Genomic DNA, 27842 nt, shown 5'->3' with positions numbered 1-27842 from the left:
TCTAGTCCAATCTGAGTTGGAACAACTTTTGAACGTACACATGTTCCACCAAAACAAGTTCCTTCCCGAGGCTATTTTGCAGAGGCACCGTTGTTGTGTCTGGGGCTTAGCGCCGCTCAAGACGATCGTGACTGGTTTAAAGAAATGCCAATAAACCAGAGCACGTTTTTCTTCCATCCCAGAAGGCTGCTTCCTCCGCAGCGCTGTGGAGGAAGGTCTGGCAATGCGAGACTAGATGCAGAGTGGTAGCTAGCTTTCATTACAGTTTTTTGTTGCACGACTAAAACAACTATTGAACGTACACATTTTCCACCAAAACAAGTTCCTTCCCGAGGCTTTTTCTGCAGAGGCGCCATTGCTCCGTACGGCGCCTAGCGCTGCTCAAGACGATTGTGATTGGTTTTGAAGAAATGCCAGTGAACCAGAGCATGTTTTTCTCCCATCCCCTGCAGCGCTGCTGTGAAGGAAGGTCTGGCAAAGCAAGACTAATGTTTTGAAAGTTTTTTTTTCAAAAATGAAGATGTCTTAACATGAATCCAGCATATTATTAACAAATATAAATCAGCCTATTTGTGAAAAAAACAAACATTGATGATAGGCTTACTGGCCTATAGATTAGTCACTAAGGTAGCCATCCACAGATACAGTTAATCCTTAAGGATTCATTGTGCCACATGCACGTTTAACATCAAAACATGATTTATAAAATCATGCCAACACTTATTTTAATAGCTTAGTATTCTATGCACTAAAAAGGTATGTAGAAAGGATTTAGGCCACCCTACACATTATTGTAGGCCCAGTTTAATATGCAACTTCATTTTATTCATAACATGATTTTCCTGTCTTCCAATAATAATACTAAAGCTGCTGACGCCATAACCTTCTGAACCAACTCTGCTTGGAATGATTTACTGCAGCTGCAAACAACCTGGACCTGCTATTAACACAAAATTACGTCTCTTTTAGTGTGCCATTATACAAAGACCATTTGCACTTTGTGTGTTGGAGAGTGGAGCAGCACTATGTGTTTGAGTGCATTACAGGTACATGGATAGCAGGATGATACACAAATCAGCCCAAACTACAGGCAGCCAGAGGCCTGGCAGTCTTGTTAAGGTGTTTGGTTGTAGGCCTACTACTGACCCTGCTGAAGACGTTCACAGCCAGTCACACCTCACATCCACACCTGAGTCCCCTCTTTGCAGGAGGACAGAGCATTAGAAAGAGAGAGAGAGGAGGCTAACTGACTGACGAGCAAAACAGCATGGAAGCTGTTTCATACTTGTTAATAGCAGAGTAAGCTCTGCACATTAAGTCTAATTACACGTCCTGGCTGCCATATTCGTGCCAAAGAAGTTCAGACTGTAAACAGTAATCATTTGTCAATTTAAATTGAACATGACATTAAAAAAAACCACTAAAGCAGCAACTCTCTCGTTCATACTCAGACACGCGCGCGCGCGCGTACTTCTGTACGTTACCTTTGATATTCACCCAGCGTAAAAGGTGTGCAGTAAAATGTCACATCCTTCCAACATCTTAACCTTTCTAACCAGCAGACTGACTGTACATTTCGGTTGCGGAGTCATTTTTTGAAAACTGAGCGCCCCTTAGTAGCTTCTAACAGCAAAAACCACACCACCTAACTGTTAAATCTCTACAAATGAATATCAAAGAGAAACAAATATGAAAACTGATGTCACGCTCACCTCAGTAAATTACGTCCAACTTCTTTGCCGCTTTTCAGTTTAGAATTTTTGTTTTAATTACCGCGCTCAGTGAGAGGAGAAATTAAATCCCCCAAAGCTTTTTTTTCTACCAAAGACTGAACACTGAAGTTGCTGTTGCCATTTTTATGCCGAGTATCCTGGAAGACGCAACAGTGTGTGAATATAAATCATCCTCGTAGCCACCTGGACTCTGTTCTCGTATCTCTGCACTGATGGACCGAGCTGCGTCAAGCTAACTGAACTACCTTACGACCGGACGTACTACGAGTTCCCCCTACAAAATAAAAGCGTCGCTGTCAAACAGATGCAAAGCGCTTCCGTCTAAAGTGTGTGTGTGTGTGTGTGTGTGTGTGTGTGTGTGTGTGTGTGTGTGTGTGTGTGTGTGTGTGTGTGTGTGTGTGTGTGTGTGTGTGTGTGTGTGTGTTTTTTAACCAGATATAGTTTTAGTATCACCGGTAGACTTGACACTCATAAAGACATGCTTTGTGCGATTGTCGTACATTATGGTGTTATTTAATGACCAGTACTACTCTACATTACAGCAGCCTGATGTTTCTGTAATACATAGTGTTGTAAAATCTAGTATGGATAAGCATATTGTTCCACTGGCGCCCTCTTGTGGTTAATACATGTATTACGACCTACTTTAGTTCATAACTTCAACACATTGCAGTTGCATTATAAATGTACACAAGCAAATGCAAAAACAGGCCTACGCATTATCCATTATGCATGGGTGGCCTCTCTTAGTGTTATATTATTTCATATTATATTTTTTGGATTATGATTACTGGTAACTGTTTATGTTTGATGTTGGTGGAGCTGATCGAAGCTAATTTATATAGCCTAGTGTTGGGTTGTTTCATCCATAACAAAAGATTATCAACTGATCACATATATTTTATGTCAAAATATTAACTATAAGTTATAAGAAATGTAGTGGAGTAGCCTACAAGTAACCTACCCTTAAAATTGCACAGTACTTGAGTAGATTACTTAATTCTACTACTGTACGTTACCCACAACAAACACTGATTATTCAAATGGACATAAGGAGAATGTGTGTAGTTTAAAGTAATAATTGTCAAAAGACAGTGATAAGGACAGAACAGAACAGTATTAATAGAGTCTAGATTCAGTCATGAAACATCAGTATAACTGTGTAGAAAATAGAGATGGCATTTTTTGCTTCCCGATACCGATTCCAATACCTGAGTACCGAGTACCGATCCGATACCAGTGTGTCATATATTTTATTATGTTTCAACAACTGTATACTGCTATCCCTGTATGGATGTGATATGATTTCTATCTTTGATGTCGGTCTGGCTCAGGTTAATTTCTTTGTGAAACATGAACAAACACAAACAATGAATGCCACAGAACTTTCTTTTATTATGCAGTTTGACAGTCAGTTATAATGGAAAAATAACATAAACTACTTAACGTAGATTTTCTTTAGGGCTTTATTACGTGGTATCGGATCGGTGCATTAACTCCAGTACTTCCCGATACCGATACCAGCATTTTAGGCAGTATCGGAGCCGATACCGATACTGGTATCGGAACATCTCTAGTAGAAAAGGCCCCAAAATTGTGTTGGTGTTGCTGTTGTTTATTGCAGTTGACCATGTTGTGTTTTGTGTTTAACGTTTACTCTCGTTTATTCAGTGCTTGTCAAAGCGCGTGCTGGTTGGTATATTATAGCTGACGTCACACAGTCAATAAGCAGTAAGATAGTTAGCTAGTCGTACTTAAAATGTCCAACTTCCTTGTGGAATTTTATTCCCCATTATGTCTTTTCCTCAGTTGGTGGACTCCAGTTTTTATTATTATGTACCTATAATATTGACAAAATTCCTCTTAAACTTTCGTCATTTCATAAACAAATGCTGCTGGCTTGGTCTTTGATCTACAAGCATAATTTCTCTCCTCATAGGTTTTATATTTGGAACAACAGACATATTTTGTATAAAAACAAATCCATTTTCTTTCAACAGTGGGTTGACAACAACATATTGCTTCTAAGCCAATTACTCAACCAGCGTGGTCAGCTTTATAATTACGTTGAGTTTATTCATCACTACGGCATCCCTGTCTCTCCGAAGGAGTTCTCTATTGTCTTTGATGCAATACCTTCAGCTCTCGTTGCACTCTTTAAAGGTTTTAATGGAGTTGGCGATCACCCTGTACTGTTAAATGTGAAAGAAACAATTGTTGGTAATATTTGTTTTTCACTACAAGCTAAAAGTAAGAATAAGGCAACTCGTCAACTCTTTCAGCAAGACGTTAAGAGTACACCTGCTGCTTTATCGTACTGGTCTTCATATGTTGAGATTTGTTGGGAAAAGGTTTGGCTATTGCCACACAAGTTCTTCTTAACCAACAAAGTTAAAGAGATCTCTTTCAAAATGCTCCACAGATTTGACCCAACTAACCATTATCTGCGGAAAATGAAAAAAGACATTGATATCAGCTGTACCTTTTGTGGAGAACTAAATGAAACACTGGTACATCTATTTTGGTCTTACCAATATACCAAGACACTTTGGAGCAGATTATCACATTTCATTGCTGTTCACATTTACCCTCAATTCACATTACTTTGGGAAAATGTATTGTTTGGATTCACTCAATATGATAGAAAGCTTTATTCTGAGTATTATGTGATAAATTTGATAATTATTTTAACCAAATTTTATTTACATAAGTCAAAGTTTTTGAAAAAGAAGCCAAGCTTTTTGGAGCTGACTGCCAATATTAAACAATACATGTTTTCCATTTCCACCTGTACAAACAAAAAAGCTGTTAGATCATATGACCTTTGTAAGCTTTACAAAATATTTGTATGAATTGTTTTGCTTTGTTTTGGTTTTGTTTTCCTTTAGTAACCCCCTGGCTCGTCTAGAACATAGACTGTTAAGATGTACAGAAGACGTTCCTTCCTACTGTATGTCCACATTCTTCAATAAAGTTTAAAAAAAGAAAGAAAAAAAAAGGTAGCTAGTCGTCAGTTGGACTGTAGTTGTGAGGAGCATATTTTTTCAGAGTGTGCGTAAATGAGAAAAGTATATGTGCTGCATCACTCGTGATATTGTATTTCTTTATTAAACCAGCTTTTATTTCTGCTATTTGATGTGGATGAGAGTTAGGAGTTTAAGGGGTCGCCACGCTACGCAACCACTGTGCTAATTAAAGCCACGTTCATTCAAGCTAGCTAGTTTATCGCCTTCGGCTCACCCGACTCAGTATGTCGGGTCAAAATATGTAACATTGTATTTAAACATGTGTATACTTTTTATACTTGTTGTTAGGATTGTTCAGTACTTGTGGTTGAGTAAAATAAGAAATAAGTGGTGTTAAATAGTGTTATCTGTACCGTTATTAAGGCTTCACTATTGAGACCTGCTAGCTTGAACGGAACATAGCATCCGGTCCTGGGTTTTCACAATAAAAGCACCAAGCCGTTCAGTTTAGTTGGAGGCTTTTAAGTGTATCATAAACAACAGGAAGTGCTGTCTACGTTAGCAGTAACTTAACGGAGGGTAGAAAATCTATGAGAATCCCATACAATAAGTGTTTGAATCCCTTTTCTCTGCTTACATTATTGGAGTTTAAGAGATATATAGCCATATGCTGACTATTGTTTATTTTATGTTTGGTAATGTCTCTTAGTGCGTAAGAAGGAATGAGTGTATACATATATTTCCTTTATTCATTTGTATTTTGTACCTCTCTTTTATAGAAACCACACTCACACTCAAACGTACACAAAGGAACCAGGAAGAAATAAACGGAAAAAGAACATCTCTCAGCTCTTCATTTATTTTTTCATGAGATATTTGGCCTTAAGTGGTGTTCTGGCCGACACACCTGCATGAACTTAGTGATAACCCTATAACTAGCACCTAGACTGAGCATCTACACTGTATCTACATTACACTGTGGGTAGTGTGTTATGTCTTGTCTATGTGCATCTGTGAATGAGGAGGGGAGCACATAATTTCACCACATGTGCAACTCCAGTATTAACCACAAGAGAGTGCCAGATCAACATGAAGGAATGGGAGTCCTGTGACTGTATGGCCATCACTGACAGGCACAGCTGCTATATCAGTTGCTTTTGTTGGCATTAGTCCGAATGAAATAAGAGTGGGTTATAAACACGCTTTCGTGCAAGCTGTGTGGAAAAAAAAAATAACTTATGTACTCTAGAAACTAGATTATCTTGGCACACCATCTTAACTAAAACAACATATGTAACTATTAATATTCCACTCTTAGTGATGTAAACATGATGATGTGTGTATGTGGAAATAGTTGTGTATTACATATTGTCTTTGAGATTTAACAGAAATAAAATTCCATGTTCTAGAAATGACTTTGTTTATTTAATTTAAAGTTTTAAAAAGTTTAGTGGCAAGTTGTTGAAAGAAAGAAATAAATCAGAGAAACTAATCGTGTAAAGTGTAAATAAAGGACAACAGTCAAGGTAGTCTTTTTTTTTTTTATCTCAATTGACATTTTAGAGCAAGTCAGTGCAAGAAAAAACCTGTCTAACAGATGAGCAACAGTACCACAGTGCATCCCATTGTGTGCTCATTAAAATCCAGTGGCTTTGTAGACAACCTTTAAATAAAAAAAATGCAAAAAAATCATAATAAAACTGAATAAAAAGGAAAAGCTAGACAGCAACACGTAGAGGAATGGGTGAGGAAATAAGGTGATTTTGTCTCAGAATGTGAGCATCATTATCAGCACAACAAGAAACTAGAATCTGTTATTCTCAAAATGTATGGCGCTTCACACTTCTTTTTCAATATAAATAGTATCATCTATAATTCACTCGTGAAAAACATTTTTAGTATATACATACTATATATATATATATATATATAGTTTTAGCTAACTAAATAGCTTTCCGTGAAAACAGCAGAAATCAATATGCAATTTGGATAGAAACCACAACCTATAATGACCATAAGAGTAGATAACAGAGGAGGGGGGTCCTCATTTTCAACTCTTCCTTTACTGTAAGTTTGTGATTGATTGTGTTTTCACTAATGTGGCCTCTAATTATTGTAAACACATTACAGTGCAAAGTGACTCAGTATATCAGCTATTTGTAGGACGTCCCTCCACCAGCTATCTCAGCTAGGGATATCGTTAACCTCATCACGGTTTTACAGAACTTTGAGCTCTGTATCATTTCAGTACACCACTAATATCCATCAGTCTCCTGTCACATAAATCATATTTACCTACAGCTAGAAACACACACACACACACACACACACACACACACACACATCATCCTAAAAAAAATAAGGAAATGTGTCTCATACAACCTGAAATTAGTATTTTGGTTCTTAAGTGGCTTATTTTACCAAATCCATTTCCATTGGCATGCACATAAACTTTAAGCCCATTTTGTGTGTTTAGTTAGAAGCAAAGCAATGTGCTGCTGGGAAACACTATTAATAAGTGCTATATCAATTAAACAAATGAAAAAGTGAATTTTCTGGAGCACTAGTTCACTTTCTCACATTTCTATCAGTGTAAGCCCTGTATAACATTCTTATAATCTCCCTATTGGGACCTTCAGATTTACTGACTCACAATTTTATTTCATTGATTAAATAATTTGCTGTATTATCATTTTTGATGCTTATTTCATTTAGAGTCATCCTTGGTAAGTCATACATTTAAATAGTCAAAAAAACAACAACCTTAAAGTGACTATATGTAACGTTTTGAAGCTCTGTCATTTTTCATACAATGGTCTTAAATGACGGCAAATGTCAGTGAAAAGAAGCCCATTTTATATAGTTTTTAGTAAGGCCTCTGCCAGGGTTCGATTTTTACCGCGCAGTCACAGAATGATTTGCGGCAGGTAGACGGCGCTACAGTCACACATTCTGATGGGTCACAGATTTCTTTCTTACACTGAAAAAGCCTGTGTTAGTATCCAGCCTTTTGAGCCAGGTAAAAGGAAGCAGGAGATTTCTTTATATAGGCCTAATTGTTTTAACGTTATTTTAGAAGTTATCTGTTGTAGTAATGGCTGGTACTGGGGCAGGACCATCGAAGGAAATTAAACAAAGAACTAAAAACTAAGAGGGAATGTGAAAGTGAAAGACGACGGGCGAGTCAACTTCGGTCAGGCTTCGAAAGTTACATTTAGCCACTTTAAAGACATTCAACAGTACAGCTGTAATCACATTGTTCCCTAGCGAAGCTCTTGTTGTTACATGGATATCCTACTGGAGCAACTTTTCTCCCCAAATTTCTCTAAACAATTTGGGGAGACTTTTAAAAAAAACTGTAATTCTTCTGAGGTATTCTAAGATTTCTTAGGACATGTTTGCCCTTTGATCCACTTAATTTCCAACACTGGCTGTAGCAGTGGTTGATCTCTGAAGATTCTGATGAACTGGAATGTTACTTCGCCCTGGAAGTAACACCGTCCAACAATACGGATCACATTAGGTGGATGAGAAATTCAGCCTCCTGTCCCTCAGACTGAGCCTCTGGGCCTCACTGGGGGAGACTTTGTTCCTCCACAGCCTGAAAAGCACAGTAGTGGAACATTATAGCAGGCATTATCAAGACATTATAAATTGTAGTGAAAATAAATAAATAAATAAATCAAAGTCACACAGCGTAAGTATTCAATGTGCTGTCAGCAGATAGCGAAGGTGATATGATCCAAACCTTGCCTGAGAGATACCATGGCAGCAAGTTTACCTGATGAGCTGCAGAGCAGGACACAACTGTAAGGCTCTAACCAGGGCCTCCGCTCCAAAAACACTCACAGTGTTTGACTCCAGACTGGGAGAAATAAACAGATACATACACACCGTTTTATACCCTCCAAGTGTGAGTTTGTGGTGGACAAGTAAGTCAACTAAAGGAGGAATTAAAGGGTAACTACCGTTGTTTTTTCAACCTGGACCCTAGTTTCCTATGTTTTCGTGTGTATGTGACTGATGGGAACAACAATCTTTGAAATTGATCCAGTGAACGCTGTAAGTGGCAGCCACAGACAGGGCTGCAATGTAACCCTATGGGGCAAATGTTCAGCATCAGTGTGGTCTACTAAAAGTGCTTTTTTTTTGCCACTAAAAGGCTCAGATTATTATTCTAAGTGTCTGACAACATTATGGAAAGGATCCCTACAGAGATAGGCCTTTTTAAAACCTCTTTAAGACCTGCTGTTTAACCAGAAACAGCTCTGAGGTCACTAGCGCTAAACCCACCAGACTCTATTTAAAAATACTTTTAGCGTATATAGAACCAACATATTTTCACATGTAAATTGGTAAACTATGTGTTTATTTCAACCACAACTAGAGTTGTGATGGTTGGAAAAGTGGAAAGATGACCCAAAACGTCTTTTCATAGTTTTATTTAGTTTCTGTCGACTTTGAATGAAGTGTATTTCACCATGCTAAAATTACTGTTTATTTACATGGAGTCTGGTGGGTTTAGAGAACGCAATTCCGCAGATGTTTTTAAGTTTAAAAAAAGGATCTTACTCTTTAACAGAAAGGTCGACCTCCTTAGAAATCCTTTCCATAATGTTGTCAGACACTTCTGAGCCTGTCAGTGGCAAAATAAGCACTTTTGTGAAGGTAAATACAAGCTGGACAATTGCCCAGTTAACTTACATTGTAGCTTGTTTTGCCGCTGCCGACTGCAGCGATCTTGCTTAATGCTGGACCAATGTCAAAAATTGTTGTTCCCATTGGTCACTTAGACACAAAAACATAGGAAAATCGGGTTGAAAAAAACGGTTGTTACACTTTAAATTTAAATCTAAACCCACAGGAGCACATTTTATTGATTTCAGTAAAGACAACTAAAAACTAAACAAAGGGGGAAAATGAATAAAGATGAAAGAAATGGTAAAGCTATAGGAAAACTAAATCTTGAAAACACCTCAATATAAAAAAGAGAAAACTTACACTGTGTGTGTGTGTGTGTGTGTGTGTGTGTGTGTGTGCATTTCCACAAACTCACTCTATTCTGTTCAGCTTCTGACAGAGAGGCATAACTCTGGCTAGCTCCACTGCCACGTTATCACCACAATTATTCCATCCCAGACTAGAAACAGAGAAAAATGCAGCTGTTTGGAATTTGGAAAAACAATCACTCCCTCTCAACATTTAGATCGGGGCTAAAAACACAGACATTTGAAATCAGAATCGATCATGTTTGTGTCCCATATACAGTGCTAAGCAAAAGAAAATCAACCCTTTTGAATTTCCCACATTTATGCATAATTCATCCATAAAATATGGTCTGATATGCATCAAAGTTACTTATATTATAATAGACAAATACACTCCATGTAAACCAATAACATTCATATAATTGTTTTCAGAATTGGCATACCTATTAAATAATCTCAATATTAAAAATCCAAATAGGAAATAGAATGTCAACCCTTTCATAAATATCCTTTAAAAAAAGCTACCCACAAGTTAGAATTCCCAATCATTGAGTTGAAATTGTAGTTAGTGGTTAGTTGTGCCTTTTTCTGTACAAAACACATTACATTGATTACAGACACTTCAGATGAAGCAAAATGGCGAAACAAAAGTTTTTTAAAAAGTGGAGAGAACCAGTCTTAGGCAGTGTTCTCAGTTAGTGAGGGTAGAAGCTAGGGATAGACCGATTATCGGCCTTGGCTGATTATCGGTCCGTTTTTGTTGTTGCAGATTATCTGAATCAGCCTTTTAATTTCCTGATAACCGATAAAGTTAATTCATTAAAAAGTGCGGTACTTTGGCTTGGCTACAGCTCTGTGTCTGTCCCTCTGCTTCGGTTTCACTCACCACTGACTCTGACTTAATGTCCCACCCACAACACTATCTGACTATCTTTTACTGGGTATTATGTTGAAAGTTTCAAGTTTATTATATAATCGCGTCAAGCGTTTAACCAAAGTTTTGTGTTGGAGTTTGTAATGTAAATGCATATCAGTTCCCAATATCAGTTATTTGGATCTTTAATGATTCTCCTAGCCATTTTCTGGCAATGCCGTCGCCTGCATCATACTTAAAGTAAAGCAAAATGGAGTAGGAATTATCATCATCTGTAGTCATTTTGCTACCCCTGGGCCTGAACAAACATTACTCATTGAGAAAATAATGTACTCAAAGATGTAAAAAAAAAAAACTTTTACAAGTTTAAGTTTCAGGGTAGCTGTCAGTCATCTGATGCTAAATTGAAGTTGGGAGACGTAACACGAAAATGCCCTGAAACACAGTGAAACATTTCTTAGATATACTGTATGAAAAGCAATGGTCAAGAAACAGAATGGTCAATCCTGGCCTCAAATCAATTAAGATTCCGTGACATCAACTGAAGAGAGCCCTTCCTGAAATATAAATATAAATAAACAGGGATATGGTTTTAAAATTCCTCCTGGCCAATGTGAAGATGTTATCAACAAAACATTTGGTTTGAGATCACTGCTGCCAAGAAAGGTTTAACCTGATGTTGAATGTTCAAGCAAATAATTTAATTAATACACCAATGCATGCAATTCTTTGTAATGTTACCATGTCAGGCAGATGTAGCTTGTCTATTACTATTATTATTTTCTTGATTTTTTTTTTTTTTACTTTGAATACCACATTGTATTACACATTTAGCAACAATGCAGGGAAATCCAAGGGGTTCACTTACTGTTTCTTGGCACTGTATATGAAATGTAGATGGCTTAAAGCTGCTTTTGAGCTTTATCACAACAAAAAGTGGCAGAGTGAAATGCTGTCACACATTGTGATTATTGGCAGTAATGAAAGCTAGCTACCACTCCGCATCTAGTCTCGCATTGCCAGACCTTCCTCCACAGCGCTGCGGAGGATGGTTTGGCTAGTCCACACAGCCTTCTAGGATGGAAGAAAAATGTGCTCTGGTTTATTGGCATTTCTTTAAACCGATCACGTTCGCCTTGGGCGGAGCTAAGCCCCAGACACAACAACGGTGCCTCTGCAAAATAGCCTCGGGAAGGAACTTGTTTTGGTGGAACATGTGTACGTTCAATAGTTGTTTTAGTCGTGCAACAAAAAACTGAATCTTACCCCACATCCTGTATGAGGGGACAGTGGGCCAGACTGGCAGCTACAGCACACAGCTCTGAAGTCCCAATAGAGGTCAGACTGCCAGACCGTGCAAGAAAAAGAAACATATAATTTAATGGAAAGCTACTAATCAATACATCTAGTCATCAATCAGGACTGTCACTCTCAAAACAGCAGAAGCTTAAGAGTCTTACTGAATCTTGGTGAGGTTCTTCATGCACGTTATTGCTTTGGACAGACTCACTGACCCTTCATATCCAATCCTGTTCTCTGAAATACTAGAAAAGAACATAAACCTCAGGACAAGCCTGACAAGTGTAATAAATGTCAATAAAAAGTATGAATGTGTGTGTGACTTACTCCAACACAGTGATGTGCGTCAGTGACGGCAGAACCAGGGCCATCCTGGCAGCAGTGAGATCCCCGAGACCGTTACTGGACAGACTGGGAGAAAGCATTAGGTTGATGTTTTATTTCTGTGCTGATATCGTAACATAAGTATGGTGATGATATCGTATCGTAAGGCCTCTGGTGATTCCCACCCCTACAATAATACAGCTGAAAAGTTTAGCAAAGGACACAACTGAAATTGAAGACTAGAAATCATTACATGGGGTAATAAAAAAAGTGTTCATTGAACCAAAATGTTATACAGCTTAAAACAGGGCTCAGCTGAAATGGGTGCTTCTCATTTCCAGGGTAGCAAACTTCCAAGTGGTTGATTTACAGTCTTTAACAATGCAGACAAACATTTCAAAACCACTGTGTCTTTATCACAGTCCCCTTTGTTTGGGGACAAGAATGTTATATAGTGTCTTTAGACATGCGAACAAGGCGTGCAAATGTAAAATTAGAATATTTCACCTCTTACAGGGTATTTCATTTGGTTTTCCAATACAGCTTTCACAGGAATGATTCAAACATAAAAAAAAAAAAATGTCATTGTGTCCTTACTGGATCTCTTCCAGGTGACTACAGCTCTTCAAAGCCTCAAGTAGCTTGTCTCCTGATTGGTCGCTGATAAGGTTCTTCGATAGACTGGAAGACAGGCAGACACACACCCACATAACATAAAATGTAAAAAAATAAACTAGTTTTTCAATAAATAGGTAAGAGGCAGAAAGTGTTTTTTTTTGTTTTATACTACCGCTATGTGGCGCTAAAATCAGAAGCAATGAAGCAGCCATAACACACTAAAAATATCACGTGTTCACGGTATTGCGGTATTGCAATTACAACTTTAAAATGTATTATTTTGAAATGCCTGGGTTAAAAAAAAAAAAAAAATTTCTCTCTCCATTGAACACAATATATTTTATTTTTAAACACACTGCACACTGGCAGGGAGAGGGATTTCTAAACTGCACTTTCTTTCCTTGACGACTCATAAAAAACAGCTTGTACCGCAGGAACGGTACGACGGAACATTTTAGTGGTTTTGAAACTGTGAACGGTCCATGCCTAACCTCAATGTGCTTTTTAACAGTCCTTTTTTGTATTTTATTTTGTTGTCTTCTCTGTGAAACAAGGGTGTGAAGAGCAAAATGACATATTTACTGTATAAGTAAAATGTATTATTATTACACGTACAACAACAATAATACCATGTGCCATGAATAAATAAAAACAGCAACACCTAATGAAGGCCAAACTGCTGCTGTCAGTCCCACACTTGAAACGGAAGAACCTGCTGCCAACGTAAGCAGCTGGTCCCCATTAAGAAGGGGGTGACAGTTAATAAAATGCCTGCTATTTATTGAGTGATCGTTTTACACAGGCAAGATCATGCAGTAAAGCCTGTGATCGTTACATCTAGCTCAACTGTGTTCCTGAGTGAAGCCAAAAATAGCAAAGCAGCAGATTGATTTATTATTGAAAATACAAGCATTTTTTTTCATTCAAGGGTCAATCTTGAGGTTTTGGGCTATTTTTCTTCCATTCTATTTAATAAGTTAACATAACTTTTAGACTAGTCAAAAGAAAACAACTGAAATACAAATATAGGTGCTTAATCTACTCCAGTACACTTTGTCTATTTGCACCAGTAAATTTCTCCTAAATTCACCAACAGTTAGTATTACATAATGCCTAATTTGCATATTTAAACATAACATTTCTGAAAACATGGCTGTTTTCTCAAAATAAGTATGTTCTCATACTCTTGAGGCAAAAATCTCCACTTCAGCAGCACTGAACATCTGTATTCCAGATGAATTCCCATCAATATTCTGAAACCCCTCTTTTTAAAGAGGGGTTTCTTCATGCATCATTCATATCCTGATATGTAAAACATTTTACTCCTAAAAACATAGCGGAAATATATATATATATATATTTTTTTTTGGACACTATTTTCTTTCTTTCTTTATTCATGGAGTGATGAAAGTCATGTATTCCTAAATAATAATAAAAATACATTTTATCTATATAGCGCTTTAAAAAGAACTCAAAGACACTAAGATAAAACTAGTACATTAAAAGGGTAATTTCGTTTTTTTCTCTCAACCTGGACCCCATTTCCCCATGCATTTTTGTCTAATAGACTGATGTGACCAAAAATCTTTGTCTGATCTTAAAAAGTCGAGATCGATAGTGTTATCAGACACTTTTAGTAACAATCTGACCCTGTCAGTAGCGACCAAAAAAAAAAATCGAGGGTGCACAATTGCCCCATTAGGTTACATTGTAGCTCGGTTCACATCGCCCGTCATTGCGATCTTGCTCAATACTGGACCAAATTCAAAGATTTTTGTCTATTAGACACAAATGCATGGGGAAGATTGAAAAAAAAGCCCAAATTACACTTTAAATAAGTAATTAAATGAAAGCAACCAATTGCCCTTTCCTTTTTCAAACATTTTAAGTCACTACAGGTGACTAGGGTAAACGTTTTAATAATAAATCGCCACGAAACTTGCCTTAGTCCAGTCATTATTTGTGTTACAGGTTTTCTTAAAATTTATTTTTAAAATATGCAAATGATGCATTATCTTATCAAATATGCGCTCGTTTGCATACCTTTTCAGAACAGAACATTGGACAACAGCCAGGTTAAAAAAATCTTGTTCCATTTTGTTGACATGTATAGTCGACGGTTTTTACAGAGGGAATTTCTTTTTTATCACGTCTTGTCTCTAGTATACCGGCTGCACGAACAGTTCACACCAAACACAAAGCAAAGTGTAACAAAGATTGCTCACGCGACCCAAGAAACTTTCTACAACACACAAAGGCTCTGCAGTCATCAAGAACCATACAATAGTTACCTGCAGGATTATAATAACATAAATCATCATAAATGATGAATATGTGTAAAATATAAAGTAAAGAGAGCACACAACCTGGTGATAACGCCTTGACAATGTGGGGGTTTTAGTGGCGTTAATTGACTATAGATCTCTCATCAAAAGATAATTAATAAAACAATACACTATATATATATATATATATATATATATATAATTTGAATAAATAAAATCAGAACATACACAAGAGCATACGAGACAGACAAGAAGAGTATCCAAACGTTTTTGAAATGTGACACGTTAAAAATAATCTGTTATCAAAGGCCAGACAGTACTGTACGTGCCTATTAGTGTTTATCTACCCTTTCTTTTTTTTTTAACCAATAGGAACTTCCTGCCTACCTGATCTTCCTGAGTTTCGTCCACAGAGGAAGGAGTTTGGTCAGCTGTTCTATTCCTCTATCAGCCATCCTCCAGCTCTCCAGCCTGACACGACAAGAGAAAGAACCCATCCAAGATCACTGATGGCCACATTTTTTTCATCGCAGACTAAAATGAGGTCAACCACATTTGTTTATGTGCAGCATACTCACTCGATCTCCTCCATTCGTATGAGTCCCTCCATAGCAGCTAGGAGATCTAGCACACCGTTTGCTTCTGAGGGGCCCATTGCTGTGACAATCTTATTTAGCCTGGCACACACACAATGCACAAACAAAGGGTCAAATGAAATGTTCAACCAGGCATCAAATCCTCTGTGAAATCCTTATATTGGTTCCGACCTAGGGGTGGATATCTCTCATGTGAGGAGGATTTACTTCCATGTAAGTATGATATCTATTCATATGCTATGTAAACATTATTAACATCTGCCATGGAAGTTCTGCACTTGAAGCTCATCAGTGAGCAACACTTTACAACCTAGCACTATGAGAGAGGGAATGGTAAATTCCCAGGGGGAGGGAATGGAATCATGGGATCTGACCTCCCCCCTCATCTGTGTAAGGTTCACATGGAGCCGATGACAGGCTGGTATGATGAGCTGCAGCAGCAGTGGCTGCAATTTGAGCAGTGAAAGTGAGCAGCAGCTTTGGCAGTTACTGTGACTGCAACTCATAAATAGAGCAGATTATTAGAGTGGAACTGGATATGTGTGAGTTGTGCATCAGTGTGACTGTAGCAGTAATGTAGATGTACTGTGAAGACTCCTGCCTGAAATAACTTGGCAGGCTTAGCTTCATATGTGAAATACATACTTACTACATAATGGGCAGCTATAAACAGGGAGCACATAATATTAAGTAAGCCTTTAAATTCAACAATGAGACTGCTACAGTAGACCAGATTGTGTTTCTTACTTGAGACTGCGTATAGAGTTGATATTCCTTAGTGCTTGACCCAGGCACACACTGCTCTCCGCATTCAGCTGTAGGGAGTCCAGACTTGGGGTGCACACAGAAACACATCACACACACACACACACACACACACACACACACACACACACACACATTATAGGAGCCACTTTATATGTATTCAGACATTTTTGCACACATGATCATTCATATGCATGTGTGTGTGCATGTGTCTCTTACCAAAGGCCTTCTAGACTGACACACACTTGCAGTGCTGTGACGAGCTGTAGCCCTGCAGCAGCTGACCACTCACAATGAGACAGACTAGAGAAGAAAAGGCAAATTGTACACAACTTCCACATTATAGGCACTTTATTTCTCTTACATGTTGGTGATTGGTCTGTGAAAATATTATTATTCTGTTAAACGCTTACTTGAGTGATTTTAGACGGGGCCACATTCGGGTCATAATCTGGGCTGCTGTGTCACTAATCACATGACCTGATAGACTGGGAGAGGAAAAAATAAAGAATTGATTTCAACTTATAATCATGCTGGCTATCTGCTTAAAGCCAGACCCTCCTCCACAGCGCTGCAAAGGAGGGTCTGGCTGGTCCACACAACATTACTAGATGGGAGAAAAACGTGTTCTGGTTAATTGGCATTTCTTTAAACCAATCACAATCGTCTTGGCCGGCGCCGAGCGCCGGACGCAGGTGCTCTGCCTCTGCAAAATAGCCTCGGGAAGGAACTTGTTTTGGTGGAACGTGCACGTAGAGAGGCGAACTCTGGAATTAAAACAGCTGTCGAGTACTTGAAAAATAATAATAAATAATATATATATATATTATAACATTTGTTGGTTCTAGCTCGGAGGATGTTTCCCGGATCGACCGGAGTTTAGAATGCCAACACAAAGAAAGGCAGAAGGTGAGGGACATCAGGCGGAACCACCAGCGGAACCGGAACAATCCCGTAAATGAAACGTCGTGGATTTAGACTATGCAGTGCTAGAGCTCCAGACAAGTAATACAATTTGTTTGTGTATGTGTTGCTCACTTTAAGCACTGAATGCCTGCAGCCTGCAGCAAGGCCTCTGAGAGCTTCTCAACCACCGTCACACAAGCCTCTTTGGAACCAATACTGTAGAAAACAAAAGTAGCAGCTTGTCATGCTAGAACTTTAAAACAGGCATTAGTAAAAGAGTCAAATGTGAAGCATAAAAGCTCTCACCTAAGACAAGTGAGATTTGGCAGCGAGGGCAGGACAGAACAGAGGAACTCAGCTCCCTCTACGCCCAGGCTGTTGTGGGAGAAGCTGTGAATAACGAGAACAGACAGGATTTGTTTCTTCCATTTTGTTTTACAAATAAGTCTCCCTTGCATACATGCCTTTTGCATGTTATATTCATAAAGAAAATATAGAGTACTAACTCCAGCTCTGTCAGTAAAGGACACCTCGAGATGATGCTCTTCATAGATGCAAGCTGGTACCCCTCTACTGCACAGTCCACGAGGCTGGAGGAGAGGAGAGGAGAGGAGAGGAGAGGAGAGAAGAGGAGAGGAGAGGAGAGAAGAGGAGAGGAGAGGAGAGGAGAGGAGAGGAGAGGAGAGGAGAGAAGAGGAGAGGAGAGAAGAGGAGAGGAGAGGAGAGGAGAGGAGAGAAGAGGAGAGGATAGGAAAGGAGAGGAGAGGTTATTAAGTTATGTGCTAGCATTTTCTTTCCTGCTGTTATCGGATCATTCTGCACAGGGAAGGTCAAGTGAAGCCACATTAAGCTTTTTGGAGTGGAGGGAGACTGTATTTAAATAAAATATGCAACCTAAATATATTACCTGACTGAGGTCAGTTCAGACGACTTCATCAAAGACAGGTGTAGAGTGGTGTGGTGAACCCTGCAAAAGTACACAGTGATGTTACACATAATAACAGACGTGTTTCACTGCAAAATCTGGAACCTGGAATTCATCACATTATTTTCACCAGCTGTGTCAACCCTGAAAACGTCCATTTCTGCACCGATTCGTCCCCAGTTTGCGCAACTGTTCAGCTCTTCCGCGTTATGTGTCGTTCAGTTTAGGACCAGGAAGGAGTATTACAGAGCATCGGCCGCGGCAGAAAATAAGTAATGTCGTTTAATCCCTTTTAAATCGTTTATCAATCCGCCACTGACATCTGCTCACCGATCAACCTCACTACAAACTCCAGGTCTTGTTCATTGACCAAATAATAAAAACGGATACAAAAGTCAAACTGTCACAGTGTGTGTGTGTGTGTGTGTGTGTACACTTGCATGCATTTGCAGATCTCACCTGATAGTGTGTATGTTGCTGCTGAGGTCCAGACAGCGACACACCAAGATAACAGCTTCCTCAGATCTGATCCAACGTTCCTCAATACTGACAGGAGAGAGACAGAAAGAGTGATACAGATGTTTTTTGCCAAGACAAAAAGAAGCCAATATGGATTGTATGCTAAGAAAAGGAAAGCTAAAAAAAATAAAGATCTAAGCTTAAACAAGCGACAGAAAAATGTTCCTACACAATGGCATAGGGTACATCTACTGTATTCCTTCTTACCTAGTCTCGCTTTGCCAGACCTTCCTCCACAGAGCTGCGGAGGAGGGTCTGGCTAGTCCACACAGCATTCCGGGATGGGAGAAAAACATGCTCTGGTCTATTGGCATTTCTTTAAACCAATCACAATCATCTTAGCGCCGGACAGAGCCATGGTGCCTCCTCAAAATAGCCTCGGCAAGGAACTTGTTTTGGTAGAACATGTGTACACAGTGTTGCCAACTCAGTGACTTTGTTGCTAGATTCAGTGACTTTTCAGACCCCCTTAGCGACTTTTTTTACACAAAAGCAACTAGCGACAAAGCTGGCAACTTTCTGTCTGCAAAACAGTCCCCTCTCTCTTCTGTTCTGTGAATGAGGAGCAGCCCCTCCCCTCTCTGCTCTCTCCTCATGTGCAGCAGAACTGCGCAGGCAGGTAGAAGGGGAGGGGGGACAGGGTGCGGGGGCCGGTGTAGGTACGAGAGACAGCAGGAGGCGACAGGAGAAAAACGCCGCTGAGCTGGCCTGGCCCTGGGCAAGCTAGCCCTCTTTGAGAATTCTTTATCGATCGCTCTCCCTCCCTTTGTAAAATTTCTTGGTTTTATTTCAAACATAGGCTACCTAAGTAATAATTATAATGTAATATAAATTCCTGTTGTGATTATTAGGCTAAAGACTTCTATTTCTTTCTATCTATCTGCTGACACAACCACTAAGCTTTATGCAAATGATTGCGTAATGACGTCACACATATGCAAATGAGCATATGACGTCATCTAGCTACTTTTAGCGACTTTTGGAGCTAGAGCTAGCTACCTATTGCTATTGGCAACACTGTATGTACGTTCAAAAGTTGTTTTAGTCGTGCAACAGAAAACTCCGATTGGACAGATAGTCTAGCTAGCTGTCTGGATTTACCCTGCAGAGATCTGAGGAGCAGTTAACCATAGTCCTCAGAAATCCACCGGAGTTTAAAATGCAGCTCGGAAGTGGAACGCCGTGGATATAGACCAAGTCTTACCTGACACTGAATCCCCTCTGACTGCTGTTTAACAGTTTCACAAAGTCTTCAATCCAATCCGACTGCAGCAAATTGTTCTTGAATCTGTGGACCAACAAGTAATTAAGTAAACACTGGACAACCTGAGACACTTTAATCAGTAGATGTCCTTCTGTTTCTATTCATATATACTCACATTAAATGAGTCAAGAAAAACATAAAAAATGCATTAAAAAAAACCCATATTTTTGTTAGTCTCTTAAATAAAAAATAAATGCCTTTAGTCTGTTTAAATCTGGTTTAAAATGGTAATTCTTCAGGAGTTTTGAGAGGCTTTCATAAGACAAAGAATTTTCATTCAAGCAATTACATTTTAATAAAAAGAATTCCTCATAAGCTGAAGCTGTAGAGACGATTTTTAAATGTGATTAATCCTTTTCCATTTGAAAGAATGCGATTAGCTTATCGTGAAGACCGCGATTAATCAATTCATTCATTAATTAATCATAATGAAGTTCAATGTTTGGTGTAACATTTGGTTTAACATTTTTTATTCCTCTTTTTATTATTATATTTACTGTTTTTTCACAAGATAAATGCTGGAATAATGTTACATATCCCAGATTGTTTCCTATTTTCAGTGGATGTTTCATTTATTTTGTATTACTTATTGTAGAAGGTGCAATATGTAGATGCTGCTATTGAACTGAGGCATATCAGAAATGTCAGTGTACAGGAAAGTACTGATATATATATATTTTTTTTTTAATTGTTTTTTGATTATTATAACTTTAGCTTTTGTGATAAATGTTCTGTGTTTGACTGTTCAATGTTCCATGCTTATTAAAAGAAAAACACTTATTGCTGGCATTTCATATCCATATGTCATCCTTGCATAGGAATATAGAGCAGTTATGGTGTCTCATGTTATAATGCTCCTTGACATTAGCTAACTTTAGCTAAACTTTTAAGAAAAAAAATCGCAAAACCAATCGTAATTGCAATATCTGGCAGAAAAATCGCAATTACATTTTTTCCCCCCCAAAATCGTTCAGCCCTAATGAGAGCTACAGTATAAGATGGTCTGAAGATGGAGGTGTACTTACTCTAGTTTGGTCAGACTGGGACAGGTAGACACAATCTCTGCTAATCTGACCAGATGGTCATGTTCCAAACTACTCTCTCTGACACTGGCAGGGATGCAGAAAAGAGGAGGGGGGAGGAGAGAACAAACAAAGAATAACTCAATACAAGAGGACTTTTCAAAGGTACAGTATACAGTATACTGCCTAACTGATGGATGCAATAGGCACTGAAACCTTTGAACTACCTAGTCAGACAATAAACAGAGCTGTCCGTTAAGAATGCCATCAATCAAACAGTGGTGTTGCTCTGACATATTGTAGCATTAGTTGTGCCACCGTGCAATAAAAACATATGGTGACGATTTTGGCTTGTTTTGGCTGACACTGAACTTTTTGTTTCAGAATGCATACAACTCCAGCCAGGGTTAGTGAACTACATATTTAGCTAACTTAATATTTCCCTAAATTTAAACACAAACATCCCAAATTTGACCAAATTACCAACATAAACAAAATGCCAATCCTGTTGGGAGAGCACACAGAGAGCTACAGTCTAGCAGCAGAATGCCTGCCCCCCCCCACACACACACACGTCATGTTGTTGCTAATATCCATCAGTTATGTTCTTGCTGCTATTAAATATTGTTGACATGCTTCTGCACAAATATTGACATAATGTTTTATTGTCTGCATCCTAAAAAAAGTATATATATGTGTATTTGTACCTGTTGTACTATGTGCTTTAGCAATACTATATGTCTATATGGTCATGCTAATAAAGCCTCTTTGAATTTGAATGTTTGCCACTTCCTGTTTGTTTCCATCTGTCAATGCTTGCTACTGTAGGAGCTGCTAGTTACTAGTACTCTTGTAATTTTGTCCTACCTCAGCGTTTTTACACAACCTTCACACTGTGTAAACCAGATGAGACACTTCTCCTCTGCTCCCAAACTAGCAGCAGACATCAGAAGGTTGAGTCCATGGACAAAGGGACCGACAGGGAAAAGGACTCTGTTAATTCTTTCAGTTTTTCATGCTTTCAACAATCGGTTAAATTGTAAGGGGTGGGAATCACCAGAGGCCTCACAATACGATATCATCACGATACTTATGTCACGATACGATATTATTGCGATTTTAAACATCTTGCAATATTACCCTGCGATATTACCCTTTTTTTTCCCCAATTCCATATTATGTCCCCAAAAGGAAACTTTGTCAACATCTGTTTTATCTAAAAAGATACATTTCTCAGTTTCACTTCAATTGTATTGCTGCAAAATGGGATTGTCAAGCAGACAAACTGACCACCACATATATAGTAATAGATTGATACTTGGCGTCTGTGTATCGATACAGTCGTGCCACGAAAAATATCGCGATACTATGCTGCATGGATTTCCCCCCCCCCCCCACCTCTATTAAATTGCTACCTTTCTTGGCCCTTTGTTCATTCATTTCCACAATGCTCAGACTTACCTGACTTCGACACCGGAGACGTTGTTACAGGTGCACAGTGTGCTGGCCACATCCAACAGCCCCTGCTGTCTCAGACCGTTGTTGCTCAAACTGTGGATGAAGACACATTAAAGACCAGGAAAGTATTATTCTATGTTTAACCCATTTGATTTGATAGTATAATGTGACCTATATTCTTATTGAAATATGCCTATTCTATTAAATACATTATTTACTCTGTATAATGTTGTAGTATTCTACACAACAGGCCTAGCTGCATGTCTACATAAAATAGATCATTAAAGTGAAATACTAATTTTTTTGGTAACAGGGATTAACTGAAATTCTTGTCTTTTCTATTTTTAACAAGCCCTCCATTAAATCACTGTTATTTTTGTTTTATAAGGTACAAATTAATATAGAACTGAAAATGGTAAACATCACTGTTAAAATCTTACTTCACATAGCTGGTGATTTTGAGCTTTTGTAGAGAATCCAGAAAACACTTCACTCCTTCATCTTCCAGTTGGTTGCTTGATAAACTGCAGTCAAAAGAAAGAATAACTCAGCATCCATACCAATATTGTGTTAATAAGTACTGGTCCCAGGTTAGTATGTACAGTATATGGGTGTTCGCTAATAATGTATAAGTAAGAAGACTGGGTTTGTTTGTGGCTCATACTCCAGGTCAGACAGTTGGGGACCCTGCTGTAGGATCTCGAGCAGCCTTTCCAAGTTTTCACCGTTCAGGCTACAATGAGTTAACCTGTGAGCACACACAGTCAGTCAGACAGAAAGAGACAGACCAAAAACACATTAGATAGCAAGTCACAGACAGTTATGGTGTGTTCACACTTTTCTTTTTGCTAAAAACGTACTTGAAAAGAAAAATAAGGTCACAAAAAAATGCAGAGTGTACTTCAAACTGACAATTACTACTACTTTCGTTTTTCTTTTATCATTTTCTTCTTTTTGGCGACTCACAGTGGTTGACGTTATGTGTGCTGCTCTAAAAAGTTGTATATTTTTTCAGTTTTAGCATTTTTTGTGTTTTAACACTAAAAATAAAAGGGAATAAAATAAAAAATAAAAAGAGGGAAAATGTTCTCAACTAATTCACAGTTTGAGAAATTGTAAATTTGCTGCCAAGTATCATCTTCAGTTATGGTAGACAGCACTTTCTAACAGTGCTGGCAGAGTTTTATGATCATTTTTTATACTGAACCGCATACAATGGCAGTCAGACTTAAAGAGAAAGTTAGATTTGATATAGTGTACAGTATGTGCAATGAATGCTTGGGTAAGTGACAGACTGAGCAGTCTGAAAAGCAAACACCCACCAAGTGTTTGTACTTATACCAATAGACAAAAAAAAAGAAATCACAAACCTGCAGCTGGCTTGTTCGACTTTCACACTGTCAAAATGAATGAAGGACTCAATCTGAGGCCTGAAGAAGAGAGAGTTAGAAGCAGTATTTAAAGTTATTTCAGGGGCATACTGTATTACATATAATTACTCATATTAAGTGTAGCCAATGAACACACTGCCTGGATACAGAAAAGAGCATTAAAAAAAAATCCTACGTGATCACCACTGATTTGACTCGCTGACTGACAGTCAAACATCTGACCAACATCAGGGCTCCAGCTGTGGATGTGATGCTGTGGCTGACACTGGAGAGAAAGAGGATAGGGTTGATTCATGCTAAATGAGAAAGTGGTAATTGATAATATTACAACAAATATATGCTGGGTTCAAAACAAGCGGCAACCTCCGGTGCTGAAAAATGAACCAATGAAGAAAAGAAAAAATTAACCTTGTAATGAAATACCTTGGTATCATTAACGACTCCTGCTCTGTTAAAATACCACATGATGTTTGCCATGTCACACTGGTGAGGTGGCACTTTGAACAATTGAACAATTTTAAACAATTTTAAATATTCATACATACATGTTTTTTTTTAGCATCTTTGTGTATATTTCTATGATCTGTGTATCTGCAATAAGACTGCTGAACTCTTGAGCTCATCACTACGACACTTTACTCACACCGCACTGGGACACTTTACCTTAAACAATTCCGTTCTGTTTATACCTGCACACACTGCAGTTGACATGTATATTTTACCATCATGTATGTATTACCACCTCCAGAATCAAACCCATGCTTTCACACTCCCGACCTGGAAAAAGTCATTCGTGTTTTCATCATGCTCTCCTTTCTGTCATCAACCAAAGGTCCCTCTCTCGCCTACAACTGGTTCACAATGCAGCAGCTCGGCTTCTCACTGCTACTAGAGAACTTTTCCCGCTTCTGTCCCCCTACAGGTTGTCTCATTGTAACTACAGCTTGCGCTACCTGATCTGGCAAACTTGCATAATGTAATGTGATGGACAGTTCCGCTTCCAACCTGTAGGGGGACCGAAGCGGGAAAAGTTCTCTAGTGTTGCTTTAACAGAGGACATAACATCACCCCAATCCTGGCCTGGCTCCATTGGCTCCCTGCTTATTTTAGAGGTGATTGTAATATGTTACTGACGTGTGTACGTCTTACTTGAGTCGCTGCAGTGATGCCATCTTCGGCAGGACCTTCACCAGATTCTCAATAGCCTCGTCTGGCAATGAACTGTGAGACAAACTGACACAACATAAAAGTATATTACCGTCTACCTGTTCGGTCAAAATCATGAAATAATAACGTGTGGATACACAATCAAAACAATCAAACTTACTCTAACTCAAAATGGGAGCGACACTGGACCAATTGTCCACAGATTTTGGTTGTGTCCGATGGCATGAGGCTGCTGTTGTTTATCCTGCAGCATTAAAGAGGATGGTTTCTTTGTATTTTAATTTCGAAGTAATGACTGTCAACTGTGTGCCTTTCCTTTAAACTCTTTATCGGCTTACTGTACCTGAACATCTTTAGCTGCTGTTTGTCATCCCTACAAAAAGAGCATAGAATGAGCTCATTAGTTGACACATTAAAATGCAGACAGAGGTATCCAGATGTGTGGAGGATTTCACAGATGCAGCTTTTCTACCTTTCGTCAGGGCCGAACTTCAGAATCACCTGCTGTCTTTCTCTGTGGCTGTAAAACCAACAGGACACTATAAGATTAACAATCTGCACATGTTAACAACAGTATTTAGTTAACAAGACCACTGTCTCCCCAATCAATTGATCTATATGCCAATGTCTATGGCATTTATACTTGTACTTAAACAGACACAAATGAGCTCTTAAGCAGCTGTTGCAGTTCTAACTGGCAGCTCGCCACGTTGGTGAAACATGTGCTCACTCTGTTGCTGCTCTAATAAAATCATTAAAAGCCTAAACAGTACAACAAAGAATACCTGATGTGAATTTGTGTTAAGTTGTGATGGGAACACAATGCACCAGCCAGCATTACCACTCCTTCCATGCCAATCCCGTTGTTACTGGCGCTGAAAAACACACACAAAAACAAATGTGCCAAGGGGAAGGACTTTATTTAGCTCTAAACAAGCCATTTATAACGAGTAATGCCCCGGGGTAAACACAGTAGCTGCCAGCGCTGGTTCATTTGGTTTGGAGCCTGTTTGGTGAGAAAATAACAGTCATGCTTTTGCCAGATAACCAATATTAGATTAGCTCGGTGTAACACAACACAGAGTCTCATCCTTCTTTTTCAAAACACTTCCTCAATAAAAAAAATCATCAAAATGCATATCATAAAAAACAGCTTATATGGGGGTTTGTTATAAAGTTCACCAGTAAAGTTTCTGATGTTTTTTAATTGTTTTGTATGTATCTTTTATTGTCATTGTGTGTGTGAGTCTTACTTTATTTCCTGGATGTTACTAAGACAAGGCAGGATGTCCAACAGTTTCTTCAATCCTGTGTTGCCTAAACAGTTACTGGACAGACTGATAGACAAGAATGTTGATAATGTTAAAATAATGTCAGAGACAAAAAAGGGCACGACATAGGTAGCTGCCAACATAAACTGGTGGAGCAGAAAATATAAACAGCACAAAAGATCACACACACGCACGCACACACACACACACACACACACACACACACACACACACACACACACAATCTGATACACAGACAGAATTTCCATTCTGACCAGCAGTGCCAAACTATAGTGCCGACTGTTGAAAATATGCAAAATGTCAGAACCAAGTTCTGATAGCAAAAGGACAGGTGATGGCTAACATAAAAAATAACTTCTACCAACTACTTACACTTAGTTTTTTTTACACTTAGTATCATTTGTAAAGATAGCTAAGCCAGGATTACACAAAAGGTCAATAAATGGCTATTGTTATTGTATTTAGTACTGCATAATTCTGTTTTGGTATGTTCATGTATCATTGGGGGTATCCTAAATTTTAAAAGGAGGTGTATTTAGGGTTACTTACTCCAGGACCGACAAGGCGCTGCAACGTGCCAGTGACTTTGCAAGTTTTTGCATCTTAGGCTTGCTCCATGTCTGGTTCAGCAAGCTGGAAAAGAAATTGTAGCGCAAGATAAAAACCATAATTGTATCAAAATCAAATGAATCGGCACATGAATTAAACTCAAATAGCTGCTGTCAGGCAGTAGTTATGTCACAGAATCAGATTAAGTTGTTAAAAAAACAAGGTCAAGGTACAAGCACCTTGTTTAAAGGAGGAAACTTCAAGGAAACTGGCTATGTTAGTAAAGATCTGGAAAGTGGTCAACATTTGATAAGAGTGTTATCATCTAATGCCTTACCTGATTGTTGGTTCAGATTTAGTTATATGGCTGCAGAGGGGAATACATGACAGAATTTCAGTATGTGCAGTATTCATTTGATAAGGATGTAAGTCAATGACATTGAATTACTGGTTTGTATTTACTCATTATGTCCATCCATTAAACTCACCGGTTCAAATCAGAGTTTTGGAAGAAAGTTACGGTCAATTCCTTCTTCCCACTGCAAAAACAAACATTGATACTGTATAACAGTTATATATAACAAGTTTACTTTGTGATGTCCTTTTACTTAATTCCTTTGAGGTCTCTAAAGTAAGTTTCTAAACCTCAATTTTGTATGTGACTGAGAAGATATTTTGGCTGCAGAAATGCTGACAGCAACAATATATTGCCGTTGCATGCTGAAAGTGTGATAGTGAGTGGAAAATGACCCAAAACATACATAGATCCCATAATGGAGCGCCTGTGTGGATGTACTGTAGGGTGTTAAAGCAACACTATGTAACTTTTCCCGCTTCGGGCCCCCTACAGGTTGTCTCATTGGAACTACAGCTGCAGCTAAAAGTTACATAGTGTTGCTTT

At 38.5% G+C, this 27842-nt stretch overlaps 1 protein-coding gene across 4 annotated transcripts in view; it reads right to left on the bottom strand.

The window, feature by feature from the left end:
- Positions 1-7383: 7383 nt before the first annotated feature.
- nlrc5 (NLR family, CARD domain containing 5) overlaps positions 7384-27842 on the bottom strand; it is a 57682-nt gene continuing 37223 nt past the window's right edge. For all 4 annotated transcript variants that reach the window (XM_078257782.1, XM_078257784.1, XM_078257783.1 and 1 more), the window contains 34 exons: positions 27430-27480; positions 27279-27308; positions 26942-27025; positions 26354-26437; positions 25886-25975; positions 25573-25620; positions 25444-25473; positions 25261-25344; positions 25083-25166; positions 24109-24198; positions 23913-23972; positions 23207-23290; positions 22983-23066; positions 22546-22635; positions 21952-22017; positions 21088-21171; positions 20003-20086; positions 18739-18825; positions 18262-18321; positions 17861-17944; positions 17661-17744; positions 17487-17570; positions 16862-16936; positions 16668-16751; positions 16431-16514; positions 15666-15764; positions 15475-15558; positions 12782-12865; positions 12188-12271; positions 12022-12105; positions 11828-11905; positions 9756-9839; positions 8481-8564; positions 7384-8300 (listed from right to left, as the gene is read on the bottom strand). In XM_078257782.1, the coding sequence (XP_078113908.1) occupies positions 8219-8300; positions 8481-8564; positions 9756-9839; positions 11828-11905; positions 12022-12105; positions 12188-12271; positions 12782-12865; positions 15475-15558; positions 15666-15764; positions 16431-16514; positions 16668-16751; positions 16862-16936; positions 17487-17570; positions 17661-17744; positions 17861-17944; positions 18262-18321; positions 18739-18825; positions 20003-20086; positions 21088-21171; positions 21952-22017; positions 22546-22635; positions 22983-23066; positions 23207-23290; positions 23913-23972; positions 24109-24198; positions 25083-25166; positions 25261-25344; positions 25444-25473; positions 25573-25620; positions 25886-25975; positions 26354-26437; positions 26942-27025; positions 27279-27308; positions 27430-27480 (2632 nt within the window). In that variant the 3' untranslated portion in view covers positions 7384-8218. The remainder of the gene's footprint in view (positions 8301-8480; positions 8565-9755; positions 9840-11827; positions 11906-12021; positions 12106-12187; positions 12272-12781; positions 12866-15474; positions 15559-15665; positions 15765-16430; positions 16515-16667; positions 16752-16861; positions 16937-17486; positions 17571-17660; positions 17745-17860; positions 17945-18261; positions 18322-18738; positions 18826-20002; positions 20087-21087; positions 21172-21951; positions 22018-22545; positions 22636-22982; positions 23067-23206; positions 23291-23912; positions 23973-24108; positions 24199-25082; positions 25167-25260; positions 25345-25443; positions 25474-25572; positions 25621-25885; positions 25976-26353; positions 26438-26941; positions 27026-27278; positions 27309-27429; positions 27481-27842) is intronic.

This window comes from Sander vitreus, chromosome 8 (assembly GCF_031162955.1).
Source record: "Sander vitreus isolate 19-12246 chromosome 8, sanVit1, whole genome shotgun sequence".
NCBI classification, from domain to species: domain Eukaryota; kingdom Metazoa; phylum Chordata; class Actinopteri; order Perciformes; family Percidae; genus Sander; species Sander vitreus.
Note: the sequence above shows the minus strand (reverse complement) of the source record. Positions and strands in the feature narration are given on the sequence as shown.